The sequence below is a fragment of the Ambystoma mexicanum genome, chromosome 4q (genome assembly GCF_040938575.1).
Source record: "Ambystoma mexicanum isolate Mex_15411 chromosome 4q, UKY_AmexF1_1, whole genome shotgun sequence".
NCBI classification, from domain to species: domain Eukaryota; kingdom Metazoa; phylum Chordata; class Amphibia; order Caudata; family Ambystomatidae; genus Ambystoma; species Ambystoma mexicanum.
This window is the reverse complement of record NC_090928.1, coordinates 217,036,312-217,055,142: the sequence shown is the minus strand read 5'-3', so window position 1 is coordinate 217,055,142 and position 18,831 is coordinate 217,036,312. Positions and strand designations below refer to the sequence as shown.

The 18,831-nt window shown below is 45.2% G+C and overlaps 1 protein-coding gene across 3 annotated transcripts in view; it reads left to right on the top strand.

The window, feature by feature from the left end:
• Positions 1 to 18,831, top strand: part of SCAF8 (SR-related CTD associated factor 8) — a 2,093,867-nt gene that overhangs the window by 284,053 nt on the left and 1,790,983 nt on the right. For all 3 annotated transcript variants that reach the window (XR_011268119.1, XM_069607748.1, XM_069607747.1), the window contains exon 6: positions 3,724 to 3,819. Coding sequence is in view for 2 of the 3 variants with exons in the window: in XM_069607748.1 (XP_069463849.1) it covers positions 3,724 to 3,819 (96 nt within the window). In the remaining variant the exon portion in view is untranslated. The remainder of the gene's footprint in view (positions 1 to 3,723; positions 3,820 to 18,831) is intronic.

The following is an 18,831-nucleotide window of genomic DNA, read 5'->3' as shown; positions in this document are numbered from 1 at the left end:
TACTGGGTTTATAATTCCTTAATTTTGTAGACTCTTAAATAAGTAGACTCTCTACATGTGTTTCACCCTTATTTTCATCAAAGGGATCATCAGGAGAGGTTTTTTTTGCTATAGCAAACAATAGAATACATTTTGTAAGATGAAAAGAAAGTTTCTATAAAGAAATCATTAAAGTATTGTGGCTAGTCACATTTGCATATAAACATTTAAAACACAAAGATGTTTATAAGCCTTCCGAATGACTTTTCGTTTTCCTATCTATACATTTCAGACATAGCGAAAATAAACTAATCATTTTGCATCTCTTTGTTGAATATAAGAGAGTTGCACTCACCAATAATGTTTGATATAGGTTGGTCTGGCATGAAAGTTTCGTTGTTTTATTGGGGTATCTGTGGTTTTAAAGCACGATTACAGGGTCCATTCGTTTGTTTCCCTATTTGTAAATACAAAAACAAAGAATTTTATGAGGGATTTTGAACCTTGTTAAGGTTCCATATGATTAAGTCTGCTATTTTTCTGCATGGGAATCAAAGGTTAGATTGGCTTACCTTTTCTTTTTTGACGATGTCATAGGTCTGGAAGATTGGAGAGATCCGTTTGTCCCTCCACTAGCTCCTTCATTCAGCGCACTTTGTTGTGCGCATTGCACATTTAAATACACGTTTCTGAATGAGCGTATGACATCACGCTGGCGTTATAGCATGCGTGATGTCATTACGTTCTACGCCTCGGACATCTTTTGTGCCGAAATTGCGCTACTTGTCTAAGTTTCCTGCCGCTAAATTATATAAAGGTTGTTGCATTTAGCATTAACCGAATTTATATTTGTGATTGTTAACACCATACTTTCTGTTTCTCATTGTAAGTACTGCTAAGTAATTAGAGAAAACATTTTTATGCGGGCATAGTTAGTTTCACTATGAGGGTTATAAAGTTCCATGGGGTAGAATCAGTAGGTTCACTGTAGAGGCCAGCCTCCCAGTAAAACCTATGCTTCCCTGGCTCTTGCCTTTCCAGCTGGGAAGTGGTCTGCTGGTGCAGACCTTCTAGAGAGGGGCTTTGTCCTCTGTTGAAGTCTGCCCTAGAGGGTCCACCTTCTGCAAGTAAAGTCTGCAGCTCAGGGTGGTCTCTAGGATCCAGATCTCCTACGCAGGGAAGGTATTTTTCCAGCTCTGTCACCAGTAGCTGACTCCAGAGTTTGGTTGGTCTTCCCACTCTCAGCCTCAGCAGTGCCATGTGTCACTGGTGTGACCTGGGACAGTACTCTTGGCGAGGTCATTGTCCTATGAGCACCTTTAGGTTTGAGACCTTTCTTTTTCCCTGAAACCTTGGATTTCTCTATTTCTTTTTCCTGGAAATTGAAGGGTGGACTGGAGGTATTGGAAATCTCCTCAAACGAGTCTCTCTCAAGGTTGCCTCTCTGGCCAATCTTGTTTGCTTCTGCTTTTTGCTGGGATTACTAGATAAAACTACAAGAGTCTTCAAATCATTTCCCAACATGACTCTCCTTGGCACTTCATCTATACACTAACAGGAATTCTTAGTCATATTATTGCACTGGATGAGAGCTGGCAGAAAAGGAACCTTTTGGATGGGACCTCCTGCACGTTTAGTGGGAACTTTGGATGCCTTGGCTACATCCCCAGGCTTGAAATAACGTTCATCTACCACTGTAATGCTTGCCCCAGTGTCTCTGGTGGCAGGGGTTTCCTGACCTTTTACACGAACACTGTCCTTATAATCTTTTGTGTTATCTGGTATGGAGTTGTACTCGTCCACATTCTGTTGTTCCCACAGACCCAGGGACACTGAAGAAACACTGGCTTGAACTCCAATGGGGTCTTCAGCCAGTAGTTGAAAGTGTGCACTTGCCATGTGTGCTTCTCCCTCAGGGATGAAGGCTAAGGAGGCAGTGTAGACCCCTGAAGGTTTACCCTTATATCTGGGACCCCCTTTTACATGATCTACAGACTTGCGTACAAAAGATTTCCCAAATGTTCGCTGGAGTGGGAGGTTTATGTTGACCCCCCCCTCTGGTTTTGCACCAACGGATTCACTAGACCTACCAGGTTTCCCATGGAATTTACCCTTGCTATGTTTGTGGCCCTCTTCTGGATGGTTGGAGTTGGAATTCTCTTTACCCTCTTTCTTGTGCTGCTTCCCTTACTTTTTGTGATTTGTTTTTCCGCAGAGCCCTTGTGAGTGGCCCTGTTGGCTACCCACAAGTTCAGCCTGGGCTAGCTTCTTGGGATCAATCTTTTTTGAGTCAGCAAAGTGCTGTCTCAGCACAGGAAAGCGGGCATCAAAAATAGATTCTAGCAAAAAAAGATTCCTCATTACTTCAAAGGTGTACTCTGTATCCCTTAACCCAACCATCCAAGTTCTTTAAACATTCACATACCCAGGTAGCCCAAGGGGTACCATCAGCCTAAACCTCTTAAGGTACTAGGAAGGTGTTTACCCAAATCTGGCTAATGCCAGTTTTACTGATTAATGATCCTTTCTCTCACTGGTACCCAATTCCATCACAGCCATTCAGGGGTAGCCTAGACGTGAGCCATGGAATCAAATTATTCCCACATATTCCTTGAAGACCATAGGTGTATTCAAACATACCCAGCCAATCCAATACATCAAGTTTAGGTTCATACATACTCACTGCTTCTTTAGGCAGGCAGGGCCTCTTGGGACTAGCAGACACTGAAAGGGAAGCAGAATCAAGGGGCATCATTCTCATATTAATTTCATCTTGCATCTTTTCCCCTCTTGATGTTTGGCTTCAGCTTGGACATATCATTTCTTGAACTCCAACTCTTATCTTAGTCTTTCAAGATAACATTATTCTGAGTTTAAATGTGAACCTTGTGGGTTCCCAATGGGAAGTGGCTGAGGTACACGGGCATGCTGTGGCAGAGGGGATCTTTCTTCCTGTGATTCCTCTACCTCCTCCTGCAGATTGGAGTTGGACTCTAAACTAGCATCCTCATCATTATCTTCAACATTACTTGGGTGAGTAGGGGTTACAGGCCTACTACCCGAACTTTGGTTATTTAACAACCTTGTAATCAATTCATTTTTTACTTTTCAGAGTCAGACACCTGGATTTACACATGTCTTTTAGTTGATTTACTGTCAATCAGGGATGCCTCATTAAAGTTATCCATATTTGGCATGTTACAATTGCTTATCTTTTTGGTGGTGCTTATCCTTGTGGCTGGTTTAGTTGGGCACAAGTACAGCAAATAATCAATGTAACCACTCTACGCCAATCCCACCGCCTGCCACCAGTGTTACATCAATTCTTGCCTAACAGAATCTATGGAGGGTAAGGTGCAGAAAGAAAATCGTTCCTAACACGATGATTTAAGCATCTACAAATATGATAAATATCAAACGTACCTATAATGCACACCCCGCCCCAGTAACCATTACAGTTAAGTCGGGAGATAAAGTTTGAAATATGTTGGCAAATTTGTCAAGCATTCCACTGCTGTTTTTTATGCAAATGCTGTGGTGCTCAATGCAAAGATTCAGGTGCCCTTGCCCTTTCAAATACATTTAAATGGAGCTTTGACAGTGCTATCTTGAAGTCTGATTTTCAGTTTATATTGCTTACAATTTTAAAATCTTTGTAACTGCTGCTATATTATATTAATACATGTGAAGTGAATCACAAGGTTTAAGCACCAACTGATAGTTTTCAAATTGCCTTGTTTGCAGGAAGAAGATCTGCTCAAGTTGTTAAGCATTGGGTTCGGAGTCAAGAGTTCCAGGGAACGAGCCCCGGCTCCCCGCTGACACCGCATGTGATCATGGGTATGTCACTATGTGCCTACATTACTCTTGAGACCCAAATGCCAATCCTAGCACACGCCCCAGTGTTTTAATTTTATCCACGTATTTGCCCAACATTTTCCCACTTAGTTCAAGTAAAGCTACATCAGTCTCCATTTAAATTTTTAATTTTTTTAATTTAGGGCAGGTTTTCTTTACTACCTGGCAACACTTGTCGGTTTAGTAAAGTACCCTCCTAGTCCTGCTTTTCACATTTCCCCAAATGTAGGTATCTGGGTCTGTCTTTAGTAGTTTGGCCACACTGACTTTTAAAAGGATGTTATGGAGCTCCACTTCATGGACAGAGACTGTCGTTCAACTGGTACTGTGTAATCTGCCTCCAACAACAAGGGAAACTGCAGCCAGTCTAGTCCGACTATTTTTTTTGAAATTTCAATTTTATTGGTTTTATAGGTACAACAGTGACATCTTTTCAATGCAAACATTTGCGTGGAAAGAGAACATATATTCTTAATACGCAAGAAGCCATATAAACGTGTGGCATGTGATACGCTAGTGACAACAAAAGAAAGACATCCCTGACATCAATCACCCCTCCCTTTCATTTGCATCCCAGATGCAAATGAAAGACATCCCTGACATCAATCACCTCTCCCTTTCATTTGCATCCCAGATGCAAATAGGGACGTTTCTACTGTTACTTATTAAAGTTCTTTACAGAGTTCGGATGTCAGCAATAGGCGCGAGTGTCCAAGGGAAATGAGCACAACATGTTATTCATACAGGCATCAGATCAATCAGTGAGATCATAGTAAAGCATTACACACACCAATTTTCAAATAATATATTGTGCACGGAAGGCAGCCCATTCAGTTTCCACCGACGTACTATGTCCGTGTAGGGCAGCGGTCAAACTCTCCATTCTGAAGATGTTTCGTGCGACATTCACCCATTCCGTCTTATTGGGGAGGGATGGTCTTTTCCATGCCATTGTGAGGCAAGCTCTTGCAGACATCAACAAACCCAGAGTCATCCTAGGGGCCTTTAAGATCTTATCGTCATCTTCAATTAATCCAAAGAGGACCAGTATGGGATATTTTCCTCTGTCTTCATCATCTAGCTCTTTTATCCAACTGAGGACTTCATCCCAATATGTCTGCACCTTGTTACAGCCCCACCACATGTGCCAATAGTCTGCTTCTTGGCCACAGCCCCTCCAGCATTGTGGGTTGACCCCTTGGTACATTTTAGCAAGTCTGAGCGGGTCATACTGCCATCTGTGAAGGAGCTTGAGCGCGTGAAGTTTATATTGGCATGATATTGATGCTTTAGCTGTCTGCCTGCACATGCGTAGCCACAACTCGTCATGTAGGGGTCTTCGTAAGTCTGTTTCCCACTTGATCCTCAGCTTGGTTGAGGGGGCTATGTTGGTTGTTATCAGGGCGTTATACATGGCGCTTATCAGACCTTTAGAGCCCTTCCAGGTGTCCAAAAATTTTTCAAAGGGTGTAAGGTCTCTCTGAAGCTGTTCTTTCCACCTTCCTCGTGACATTACTCCTTTTAGTTTTAAGTATTGGAAAACAGATAGAGGGCCTATATTGAGTGCCTCCTCGAGTTCTGGTATGGTTATGAAGGCCTTATTTCTCCACAATTGGCCTGCCCGCTCTAGGCCTGCTTCGTACCAGGACTGGTAGCTTAGTGGTTCTGATATGTCATCGCATATCCCCGGGACCCACAGGTGTCCCAGGGGAGAAGGCCAGGTTGTAATCCCTTTCATGTCCTTGTTCGGTTTCAGAATTGACCAAATGGTCCCGATTATCGGGTGATTTCTGATACTGTTTCGCAGTTTTGGTCCAGGTACCCATATCCATTCGCCTACAGTATACGGACGAAGGTGAAAATTGTCCAAGGCTATCCAATGTGAATCCGTCTGTTGTCTCAGGTGAGGGATCAATATTCGCAGCTGTGCCGCTCTGTAATATGCCTCTAAGTTCGGGAGGCCCACTCCCGCATCATCCTTTTTAAGATACAGAAGTGCTTTGGGGACTCTCGGTTTTTTACCTTGCCAAAGAAAGGCCAACAGGGACTTTGTTACTTCAGTGAAGAATTCTTTAGGCATTTTTATAGGCAGCATCTGAAATAGGTATAGTATCTTCGGGAGAATTACCATTTTAATAGCATTTAAGCGTCCCATCCATGAGATTGTGAGATTGGCCCACTTTTTCATATCGTTTTGCAATGTTAGTGACAAGGGCGGGAAGTTAGCTTGGTACAAGGTATCGAGGTCTCGAGTGACGTTGATGCCCAAGTATCACAGGGTGGTCAAGCTCACCTTCATTCCTAATGGGGCGAATCTTTCTACTTCATCGTCCCTGCTCTTGTCAAGCGGGAGCAGGATAGATTTCCCAGTGTTGATTTTCAAGCCTGCCATCTGTCCATATTCTTCGATAATCTTTAGAGCTGCCGGGATAGATTCGAGTGGATAGGTGAGATGAAGCAATATGTCGTCGGAATAGAGACCTAGCTTATATTCCTTGTCTCCGACTCTGATCCCTCGTACTCCGGTGTCTTGTCTCAGCCGTTGCGCCAAAGGTTCGAGGGAGAGAACAAACAGGATGGCTGACAATGGGCAACCCTGTCTCGTTCCCCTCTCCAGGGGGAACCATCTAGAATAGCCACCATTGACAGAGACAGATGTTTGCGGGGATGAGTACAAAGCTTTTATGGCAAGGCAGAGCCTCGGGCCCAGTCCCACTTCGATGAGTACCTGTTCTAAAAAGTCCCAGTCCACCCTGTCAAAGGCCTTCTCGGCGTCCAGTGACAGGAGGGCGGGGTCTCCTGGCATGCGCCATGCTTCGTGTATCAGGTGGAGTGTTTTCCTCATGGTGTCTGCCCCCTTGTCTTTGGATCACAAAGCCAACCTGATCCGGATTCACCAGTCGTGGCAAGTGGACTTCCATTCGGGCTGCTATGATCCTTGCGTATATTTTGGCGTCTATTCAAAAGCGATATGGGACGGTATGATTCGCATAATTTCGGGTCTCTGCCTTCTTTTGGAATAACCGTTAACAGTGCTTGTGCGAAGGAGGGGGGGACTTTCCCTGTTTCAAATATTTCGTTGAAGAGCGTTGTTAAGAAGGGGGCGATGTACGCGGTGAATGATTTATAGAAGCCAGGGGTGAATCCATCGTCTCCCGGAGACTTCCCTGCTTTGAGCCTCTTGATAGCGTCAGCAACTTCTTCTTCGCTAACAGGGACATCGAGCGCCTCAGCACGTGACAGCGATGGCAATTTGACTCCTTTGAGATAATCTTCTATGACACCCGGCGGGGATGGTGGGTCACAAGTGTATAGGTCTTCGTAGAAAAAGGCGAACGCCTCTTGAATTCCTTGGGGTGAGGTTTCGATGGTGTTTAGGAGTGTGCCGTCCCTTCTCTCTATTACATTCACCCACCTTTCAGCTCTCTGTGCGCGTAGTCTTGCTGCTAGAAGAGCATCAGCCTTGTCGCCTTTTTCGTAAAATATTTGCTTTAAGTACTGCAGAGTTTGGTTGATTTTGCCGACTTCTAATATTGTTAGTTCTTCCCTGAGTTCCCTGGCTTCATTGTGGTATTTCGCTCTTTCTTGTGGGTTTGATTGTGCAAGTTTCTCTGCTTCACTCAATTTCTGCCTGATATTTTCTTCGATCAAGGTTCGCTCTCTCTTTTTGCGGGCCCCTTCTCTAATGAGAATATCTCTCCAAGTTGCTTTTGCTGCCTCCCATACCGAAGTCTTTGAAATCTCCCCAGTGTCATTGGAGACGAAGAATTGTTTGATTTCATTTTCGAACTCATCTCTGAACGCCGTGTCTGTCCAGAGAGAGTCGTTGCATCTCCATTTTGTGTTCTGGGGGGTGTGTGTCGCCCAATGTATCTCTGTCAGTACCATATCGTGATCTGACCACGAGATCGGGCATATTTCTGCAGCAGAGGTTTCTCGTAGTAGGTTTTCGGACAGGAACACGTAGTCAATCCGCGTGAGGGTTCCATGGGGAATAGAGCGGAAGGTGAAGCCGCTGTCTGTGGGGTGGAGATGACGCCAACTGTCAGCCCAAATGTCGAGAGTGCTACTTTTATATCAGTGTCTTCAGCCGAGTGTGGCGGTTTAGGTGTGTTGGTTTCACTTTGTCTGTCCAGGGCGGGGTCCATCCACATATTGAAGTCTCCTCCAAGGATCGTTTGCCCCTTAGTCATTTGAAACACTTTTTCAAGTGCTTTGTGGAGAAACCTCTTTTGACCCTGATTGGGAGCATATACCGTGGCCAGCGTGACAGACTCGTTCTGAATGAGTCCTGTAATGATTGCTATTCTTACCTCTGTGTCCACCCACGAGCCTTGGACCGACATGCGTAGATTCTTACGAATTACTATCCCCACTCCTGCCTTTTTTGTTATACCGGAACTCCATAGGGTATGGCCAATATGTCTTCCCGGGATTGCCCTCTCTTGCCCTTTCATGTAATGCGTTTCTTGGACCAATAAGATGTCAATCTTGGAGCGCTTAAATTCTCTTGCAACCAAGGAACGTTTCGTAGGGGCGTTTAGCCCTTTCACATTCAGTGTGCCTATGCGTAGATGCTCCATGTTGTGTGTGGCTGCCATCAGGGCTTACTTAAGAAGATTTCACTATTCTCTGTGCCTGTCGTGTTGCATTCGTAGATTCTCGTAGGCCATGTGGTCGAAATGCGCTCCTTGTCACATTGCGTGAGTGCTATTAGATCGATACCTGTTTGCATGTGTATCCTGCGTTCTGTAAAAGGCACCTGTAAAAGTCCAACTTTTCTACCCCAAACCCCCACCCTCCCGCCATGAACAAAATATCCCGTTATAGGGTTACCCCTAGACTTTCCCTCCCGCGGCGTCCGATGCAGCTGGTTGGACATCACCCAACTGTTATCGAACCACCAGTGTGAACCGCACAACAAACGGTCCGTACTCAATAACAACACATCATAACTTAAACTTTCGAGCCCCCAATCTCATCATTCGATGCCTGAGGGAAGGAGGCCTTCTCCATTAACGGTTAACATAGTCTCAAAGACGGCCCTCACCGCCCAGGCCTATTCGATATCTTAATCATTTCCCCCCCCTTTAATCCCACCCTGTACCTCAGTTCGCGTGACACCGCCTGCAGACCTCTTACATGGGTCCAGTTTGGGAGTCAACGTAGTAAAGGTGGCACCCAGTTCGTTTCTGTCATTCGCGTTGCCTTTTCATAGTGGGTGTTCAGAATAGAGGAGAAGTCAATGTTCCATGTCTGATGAGGCGTTCATTCTCCTGAATTTCCTGGAACCTTGCATTCTCCGTCTTCGAGGGCCTTTAGATTGCCAATTTTTTTCCGGGTTCTTCTTTGTCGTAATGGGAGTTCCATCCGCCTGCGGGCCTAGTAATTCAGTGATGGCGTTGGAAATGTCTCTTTCTGATGTGAGTTTCATCTTCGCGCCATCCCATTCGAACGTTAGTGAGAATGGGTAGCCCCACCGGTATCTGGCACCTTTAGCTTTGAGAAACTTGGTAATTGGTTGGCATTTCCTTCGGAGTGCTAGCGTAAGGGAGGATAGGTCCTGGAAGATGGTGATACGTGACCCCGCCAGGGAAATCTGCGGTGCAAGCCTGGCTTTGTCTAGAATCCGGGCCCTGTCTGCGTGATTGTGGAACCAGGCCAGGATGGACCTCGGGCTGCCCGGTTTTCCTCCGGCTCTGTGGATCCTGTCAATTTTGGGTACGTCTATTCCGTCGTCTTCGAACAGGAGTTTCAGAATGTTGTGTAGGGTTTGTTTGAGGTGTGTCTCTGATTCTCCGTCCACTTCAGGAACACCAAAGACCCGTATGTTGTTCCGACGCTCTCTATTTTCTAAATCATCGACTTTTAGCCGGAGTTCCTCCTCTCTGCCCTCAATTTCCATTAGGCGGTGGTCGACCTGCATTTCAAGGATGCCTGAGGAGGTCTGGTTATGCTCAACCTCCTCAATTCTTTCCTTCATCTTGTCGATTCTGCTCGTGATCTTGTCGATCTTGTTGCCTATGTCAGCTCTCATCCCTTTCATTTCTGAGAGGAGGTCCGCGATGTCACCCCTAGTCAGCGCCGCCTCTGGATTTTTGGAGGCCATGATGGAGGGTTCGCGCCGGGGCGATGCTTCAGGGACCTGATTAAAGCGAAATTTGGCCAATTTCTGTGTAAAGTTCATAGATCTAAAGTAGGCCTGTGCTCCGTTAGGCAGGGTCCCAGTGTTACTGGAACGAGTCTGTAATGCACCAAAGTGGCGGCGGGGGGAGTTCTATGTCGCAGTTTGTGGCTCCGTACCTGGGCAACCTTGTGCGTAACACGCGGCTCGCCTGATTATCGGAAGTGGGAAAGACTTGTCGCTGTGAGGTCCACCCCACACGTGGGGGGTCTATCTACCGACGTGCTGTGCTGGGGCAAGGTGTCCAGTGTTTCCGAGGAGGGCACACGCCCCAAAGTTTTGGGGGCCCAACCCTCGGCTTGCCAATTGTCAATTGTCACAGCAAACGGGCGAACCTTTATGGAGACACCGTGTAGTTATATGGATAACCCGTGGGTCTGTTACCTTTCGACTTTTCCCCATGGATGTCTCTTATGGATCTTGACCGTGGGTTTGCAAGTTGCCGAGCTGTGGAGTCGGATCTCCTGGGGGTCCGCGGCCGTGCGCGCCACCAAGAGGGCGTGGGGTGGTGTAGTGTGGCCTTTCGAGCTCCCGCTCCGAGGAACTGTCCGTGGGTCGTCCAGAGGGGGCGCGAGCCGTCCTGCTGCAGCTGCGCGTGTCCCCTTTACATCGCACAGGCCGCGCGCAGACGGGGCCTCCTCGACGACCGGGAGCGCACCTCTGCGCACTGTCGGTGCTCTGGTGTCTGCGGCTTCCTTTGCAGATCTGCCACCTGAAACGGTTCGGTGGGGGAGGGCACGGTATGTGCGATGTGTCGTTACAGCCTCCAGTCACTCGAGGTTGTCTGTATTTGGGAGCAAGGCCTCCGCTGGGCACCTGCTAGGCGGGGCCTGCGCTGGGCTCCGCGCGTTCGTGTTGTTTCAAAGTGGAGACGTGGGAGAACTTCAGTCGGTCGCTTTAAGGTGAAAACTCCACCGATTCGCTACGGATTTTTTGCCACTGGCGGAGGGCACCTTCCCAAAGCCTCGTCTCGAGTCTCAGCCGTGGGGGGGTCCTAGAAGTGGGGGCTCAGACCTCTCGCAGGACCTCTGATGAGCGAGCTCAGACGGGGCACGACATCACCCGTGTGCCCCCTGGCGGCCGACCCAGTCCGACTATTTTTAAATGACAAAAGTTCTTAATGATACTTGTGCCCAGGAGTCTCTTGGGCACATAATCTATGGTAAAATGTGCAGTAAAAACACAAGGTACTAATTTTACACTGTACTAAAAAAGTGCAGAAGGTATGTTCAATTTGAAGGATACTCTGGTATCTTTAGTCATTCATGATTCATCATAAGCAGTGTGGTGTGACTGTGCATGGGGTGTCCTAGAGAACATGCTTATTAAGGTCACCATAGCAAACAGCAGTTACCTGATATGGTTCCTTCAGGAACTGACTATCTCGAGTTCTAGTTATCTGTGTTATCTATAGCCATCAACACTGTCATCATCACATTTGGTCTTATGTCTGGAGTGAGCCCGCTAATTGACCGGACCTGCATTTTTTAACCAGAAGTTATGCATAGACAGTTGTCTTATGTTTTATTGTATGGTGATACCTGATATAAACCACATGTAGCTTGTCAATACATTGCTGGCAAATGAACACCTTTTGCAAATTCTCTGTTCTTTGCCCTTTTTAACAATAGTACCACTTTAACGTGACTCTGCTTCCCATTTTCTCAATCTCACAAGTACACAATCGCTTATTTGGAATAGAATGAATGGTTACATTTTTTTGACATCTTTGTTAAATCTACTGTACCTAAAACCTAGGCATAATATGCTTTCAAGTTGTACAAATTAATCTCTGATCAAACCAGTGCCATGAGCTAGTAAGGATTGAAAGAAGACCACTAGCTATCTAGCTAGTAAGGGACATTAAAATGGGCCTAGTTACACAGGTTTAAAACGCTAGTAAATGTTTCAACGGCCTTTTGCATTTGGCTAACTATATAGAAACGTCAGGCTTGGTTGCAAAACATAGTTTGTACAAACCCCTTCCACTAATCCACAGCATGTGCAAGTAAGGAAACAATCAGTAATATCCTATATGTCAGTGACCATGTTTGTATTTCTCAATGTCATCCTAACAATACCACTCCAAGTATGCTAGAGAGTTTTAATAGGTAGAAAATCTCACCTATTTACAAACTATTGTATTCTTTTGTGTCCCTCTAGGTACAAACATAATATTTCTTTAAAATCAAAAATGCAGTGTGTTGAGAGAAAAAAAAACATAGGTTTGTTAGAGCCCAACTCTCCCTCTAGCTGACATAAACAGTATGTAGTTTTCTTTCTTGAAAATCGTGCAAAGCTTAAGAAAAAATAAAATACAGCCATAGCTTTGTCAGTGCCCAAAGCTCCCATTAGTCCAGTGGTCTTCAAACTGGGGGGCTAACCCCTCCTTCCCCCCACAGGCACCCGTAGGATATTCACCCCCCCCTCCCCGACTCATTTTTAAACGGGATTTAGATGACTGCTTTTGTTATAAAATCTAAGCAGTCTAAAATCTGCATCAGTTAGGCCCACTAAGGGATCCAGCCCCTATGTTGGGGGGTGGTGGGGCTCAAACAATATTTTTTCTAAGGGGGGGAGGGGGCTCTGTATGAAAAGGTTTGAATACCACTGCATTAGGCCTAAAAAGCCAATTGGATTATTACAATGTGATCTCAGTTGATCCTTCAGCTCCATTCAAACACCCTCCCCCCCTCCCTTAGCTTCACCTTCCCTGTCCGCTTTTCTTGAGCTCTGGTTGGTGTATGATCGGTCTTATGGCAAATCGACACTTGAATATACTGCAAATGAAAACATACATATTTTAGTTGCAGCCAACAAAACCCAAATGGGGACACAAACTAGCCAAACTGCTAAATTGTTCGAACCGCTATGCAAACAAAAACCTTTACCGTAGAAACTGAATTTTTTGTTTTAGTCAAAATACTTGCTTGGGCAGTTATCTGTATTACAACCATGCCCGTTTTGTCCTGGCAGGGCGGTGTCCCTGTACCTCTCACGTTGGCAGTGTGCCTATTGCATTATCTCATCATTTTGGTTCTTATTCAAACATTTGCTGCAGCTAATACTTGCCCCTTTCAGATTGGCGGAACAATTGCTTGTCTTGCTTACATCAGATTCTTGTGCAGGACTTGAGGTTAAAGTGCTATGTTCTGTAATCCCAGTGTGCTGAATAAAAATGGATAAAACCTGGGCAGGCTTTACTCTCCTTGCTTGTCCATGTGGAAACATAGCATTGTTTTGTGAGGTAGGTTGGTGAAAAGAAAAAACTATTCCTCTAGCCTTTGTATTAAAAGTGCTTTTGAAACTGAAGTTATATTTAACTGCTTTTGTTTCGCAATACATCTATCATCTAAAATGTGTAAATGCTTGGAGACCCTGCTTCAGAAAGTTGCCTTCTGTACTGTCTTTTTTTAAATTTTTTTTTTTTTTGGGAAACCAATTTATTTAAAATTTACAATAAAACATGGCCATTGAGAGAGGCGGGCGGGCCAGCCAGCCAGCCAGCCAGCCAGCCTCAGACCCCCTTTTCTCTCCTTCCAGCCATCAGGTCTGTTGGGCCAACATCATACATACCAACAATATCCATTCCAGTCTGGGGATGCAAGTGCAGTCCTGGTTTTAACTTTGGATTCTGAGGCTTGAAGTCCTGGCCTTCGCCCTCATGAATCCAGCAGGACACATCGCTGAGCAAGCGCAAGGTTATGTAACAAAGGTGCTAAATCCGCGCCAGACAGGAGGGCTGGGTGCGCACCTACCAATTAAACGGGATAGGCTGGGCCACATAGGATGGAATGGATGGAACGGATCGAACAGATGGAAAAAGTGCATGGATGGAAAGGACAGAGTGGATGGAAAGGACAGAGTGGATGGAGTGGATATCTTTCTCTACCTCTGTATATCCTATTTATGCTATGTACCTGTATCCCCATGTTATCTGTATCATATGTTTACCCTATCCATCCTGTCGCTTTATATATGTACGCCCCCTGTCCTACTCTTGTGCTTGGTCGCAGGCGCTTTACCGATAACCACCATATCGCACTACTATGCTTACTCTCTCCTATACACCATCATTCAACTAGAACACAGCTATACTATGACACATTCGGTCTAGCTGTTCTCATACTAACATGACCCCACGAACACCTCATCATCCTAATAAAACACAGCTAGCTGAGCACATACCGGCTAGCTTAAGCGTCTCCTCAGGCCTAACGCAGCCGGAACTCAGTCTGGGTTTCCACCCTCCAGACTGAACACATCCAACTGATTTCCTCAGCACCACACCTACAGCTAAGAAGCAGCTATCGTGCAACAACCACACCAGCTGCACACATATCCGGTGCGCCCACGCACCATATGACACTCTCTACTGACCTGAACTGCGATTCCCGAGGGTGTTCAACCTACGAGCGCTATGAGGTCATACCAGTGACACATAAGGCGCTATACAAATGCCAAGTAACATAACATGAAAACAAATTGCACAAAATATACCAAACCCCCCAAAAGATTTAAACATGAATAAATAAGACCCATCCCCAACAAGTCTCTACAATATATTGCACATTTCTAACAAAGGGGGATGGTAAGAATGACGAGGGAGAAAACAAAGAGAAGAAAAAAAAAGGGGGGGGGGGGGGCAAACATCTTAAACCCACCAGGTAAAATGTTACACAATTTTATTTTTATTTTGTGTCCCACAGTACAAATGTACTTAACAGTTTATTTAATAAATAACATGATTAAATCAAACAAGTCAGATACAATACCACATTCCCATAATACAGTACAGCCTCAGGCAAAAAGTTGTCCACAGAAATGTACATTCTTAAAGTATTGCAGCGTTCTTTTAAAAACTCTAGGACATGGATGCTCAATTCATTACAATTTAAAATCCTCCTCCACAGCTCTTCAGAGGAGTACCCTATCCCAGATGGGAATTGAATTCTCAATTTCCAAATTGGGGCACCCGACAATTAGATGCTTTAGAGTCTCAATCTCAGTCTTGCAATGGCGGCAGTCTTTGGACTCGTGGAACATTTACGCGTCGGCCCAGTATTTCGTTGGTTGGAACCCAATTCAACCTAACTCTTAATAATTGGGACCTAAAGCTTCTCAAAGGGTGTTTTTTCAAGGAGCTAGTACATTGAAGCTTTTGCAAGTCCACACAAAGTGATCACCAAAACATTTGTAGTCCATAATCCTTGATCTCACATTTGTCCAGACATGTCTACACCATCTTAACATGCTACCTTTGGTGTAAGGTCCAGTTCTTCGATATGCCTGCAGATTGGAGCATTGATTCGCAACTCGGGGCCCAGTTTGAGAACCCTGCAGCCACCCTATGTTGCTCAAGAACCGAGGCCATGGGAGGATTCAGAACATTTATGAAAAGCTGGAGTTTCCCCCAGTCCACCATAGTATGGGTAGGGAGCTGTCCCAGCTCAAACAAAATCCCTGTAAGGGGTACCGACTGTGGCAATTGCAAAAGACCTCTCCACAAGGCACCCTCCAATTTTGACCATTCTATGAGCTGACTCCTAGTTTGAACCCCATAGATTCGTTTTTGAACTAATTCCTGCTTGTATAATTTGAGAACTGGTAAAAATGAGTATCTACCAAATTTACCATCAGAAACAGAGCTTCACAAGTGCCCCTACGAATTTGGCCTTCAAGTCTTCTTGTGGCTCTGACCCTGTAACCTTATACAATGCAAGGCCTAGATAAACAAACTTATTCAATACTTCAAGCTTTCCATTTTCCAAATGCCAGGGTAATGATTTACAACCCCCCCCCCCCTTTTAGTACAAGCACCTTCGATTTTGTTTGATAGATCCAGACTCTCTACTGCTGTTAGTGCTCTCTGTAGGCCGATAGCTGTTAAGTTTCATAAGACGATATTGTCTGCGTACAGTAAGTAGTGGATTACCAGGGAGCCCAATCTGGGGGCGGAGGGTGGAGGTGTTGAATGTTCCTAGATGACCACCGAGCCCCAGCAGATAGAAGCAGAAGAGGAACGGGGCCAATACACACTCCTGCCTTGAGCCCCTGTTGGTTTGAATCCAGGGTGAATAGTTGCCAAAAACATGTAGCCTGACCCTAATCCTTGTCTGCATGCAAGGCCTCCAGGATACCCACCAAAGCAGCCGGACACCCTCGCTCATGTAACTTTTTCCACAGAAGAGACTTATTTACCAGATCAAAGGCTTTACTGATATCTAAAAGAGCTACAAAAACAGGCCGAGATTGGGTCTTGGCTTGGTGTGCTAATAGGTCCAAGACAAAGCAATTTGTAGCAGTACTCAAACCCTGGCGAAAACCTGACTGGAAAACATCAAGAGACTTGGATTCCAGTCCCCACTTTTGCTGAACTTTCAGTAGCATTTTTGCAAAAATCTTGTTTGACACGTCCAACAGAGATTGGTCTGTAGTACAAAGGCGAGGACCTGTCGCCACCTTTAAAGATCAAAAATATTGTAGCCGCAGACCAAGTACTGCGAAACCTTTTGTTTGCCAGAATGCTGCGGAATAGGTCTGAGTACTTTTGACCAAACTGCCAAGTTATCTTTATAGGTCAGGTTTGAAAGGCCATCTGGCCCCGGCACATTTGACCACTGGCTTCTCTTTATCAAGTAGGCAACGTCCTCCAGGTCCCAAACCATGGCCCCACACAAATCTACTTGGGACCAGATCAATGTCCTTTCCAACCCTTCTACCCTGTACAAGTCAGAAAAATGCTTAACCCAGGCTATGTCACTAACCGCCTGTGCTTGCAGAAAATCCTGGGTTCCTGTTGATTTTATTAATTCCCAATTTTTTTTTACTTGTTTCCTGACATGCAAGCCAACATTCTCTCAGCGTCTTTAATGTACAGCACACATTGCCTTCCTTTCACCCAGTTCCTATGTGTTTGTCTTAATCTCCGTACCTCGTCCTTATAACCACCAGGCAAAGACCTCTTGAGGGACCTTATCTCTCTATGCAGTCGTTTTTTATGTTCCTGGATCTCTAGATCAAAGGAATGAATGCCTTTCAGTTTTTTCAGCCCCTGGTTTAAACCTCTGTATGTAGTTAATCTACCCAACAGCTCCCTAATTATCCCTGGGAAACCCTCTGCCGTACATAAAAGTGCCATCTTGTCTGCCTAGAGGTTTACTATCTCTCCGAGGAAGGCTTTTGCTATTCTTGGGGCCAATTTTACCTCATTCTTTCCTGCGTTTTCTTTTACCACTGTCAACACTTCGGGCTCCCTATTCTTCACCGGACCAAATAGTCTATATACCAGCAGAGAGTGATCACTCCAGGACATGGGAGTGACTTCCAAGGTATCCCCTCTTTCAGTTAAGTCTTGTGATACAAAAACATAATCCAGTGTCTTTTTCTATAAGCCATTCTGCCATGTAAAAGCAGGGGGGATATCCATTTGTATGTTACCATTCACAATTACCAGATTGCATGCCTCAAATTCTAGCCTAATTCTTCTACCCCTCTCCCGAGCTTCCTTGCCCACAGTTTTCCTATTTTTCTGCAGGTACCACTCATCCTCTAAGCATTCGGCATTAAAATCTCCACTCCATTAAAATTATCACCGATGCCCCGTCGACGGGAAACTCACCCAGTAGTGTAAAGGACACAACTGTGAGGGCCTCCTCCAACTGTTCTTTTATTGGACTAAAATAAACATTTACCAGGAAGCATTTACTTGAGGGCCCTCCCATATTTTCTTGCCATTCCAGAAACACCACCAAAATATCTGGCCTATCTGTTTCTAGTTTCTGCATACTAACTCCCAGAGACCGTTTAACAGCTGTTATCAATCCCCCATACGGCCTACCCTTAACTCCCCGGCAGGCCTTAGTGTGCAACCTCAAAACCATCAATTATTGGTGTATCCTGCAAAAATGTTTCCTGTAAAATTATATCAAATGATATAAATAGATGATTGTTATTCATAATGTTCTTAAAGCCTCTAGAATTCCATGTGATAAGTGACCAGTTGGACCATCATGTGTATTGAAAATGTCTACCCCCCTCCCATGGACCCTCCCCTCTTCTTTACATGGGGTCTTGAGTGTAACCTCTTGAGCTAAAAATCTCATTCTTATAGGTGTCTCTTGATTCTTGCATCTTTCCCTTCTTTTCTTGATAGATTGGATCCAGACTTGACAATATCGAGGGCCCTGTATTAGTTACCTCGAAACCTAATGCCAAGAAACGCGCTTTCTCAACCATAATAATCTCCTTAGTTAAGGGTGACGTCAAATGGAGTTTACCGTGTCCAAGCAGTCATCATACACAAATTCAACCGTTCTGATGTCCCCTGATGACAACAGTCTCAAATTAGGAATTTCCTGCATTAGTCAAAATGTCGTGTCTATTTATAGGGTACCTATTAGAACTCTCAAAGAGCTGATTCAAGAAAATACATAAATGGGCATCCTCCAGTACCACTTTTTGTCGAGTATGTGTCTGCTGTTGTCGTAGCCATTTTTTAGGAGACCTTCTCTGTGCCTCCTCCCTGGCACCAGGCCCACCCAAAACTTCCACAAGCGTGCTTTTTGGGTCACCCGAACCTACTTCTTCCACTATCCTCGATGATAGTGCTGGCATGGTCAAATGGACCTTTATCAAAGGCAACCCTTCTGGTAAATCCTTAACCACCACGGGTTTAGCGAAAATGGCATAAAGTTTCTCCACCTTTGGTGGCTGTATCTTTAAGACCCCTTCAAGTGGTTTGCACCTGTGCATATCTTGAGGGCCGTGCAAGGGGGACACCCTACCCTCCCTTAGTAAACACTTCCATG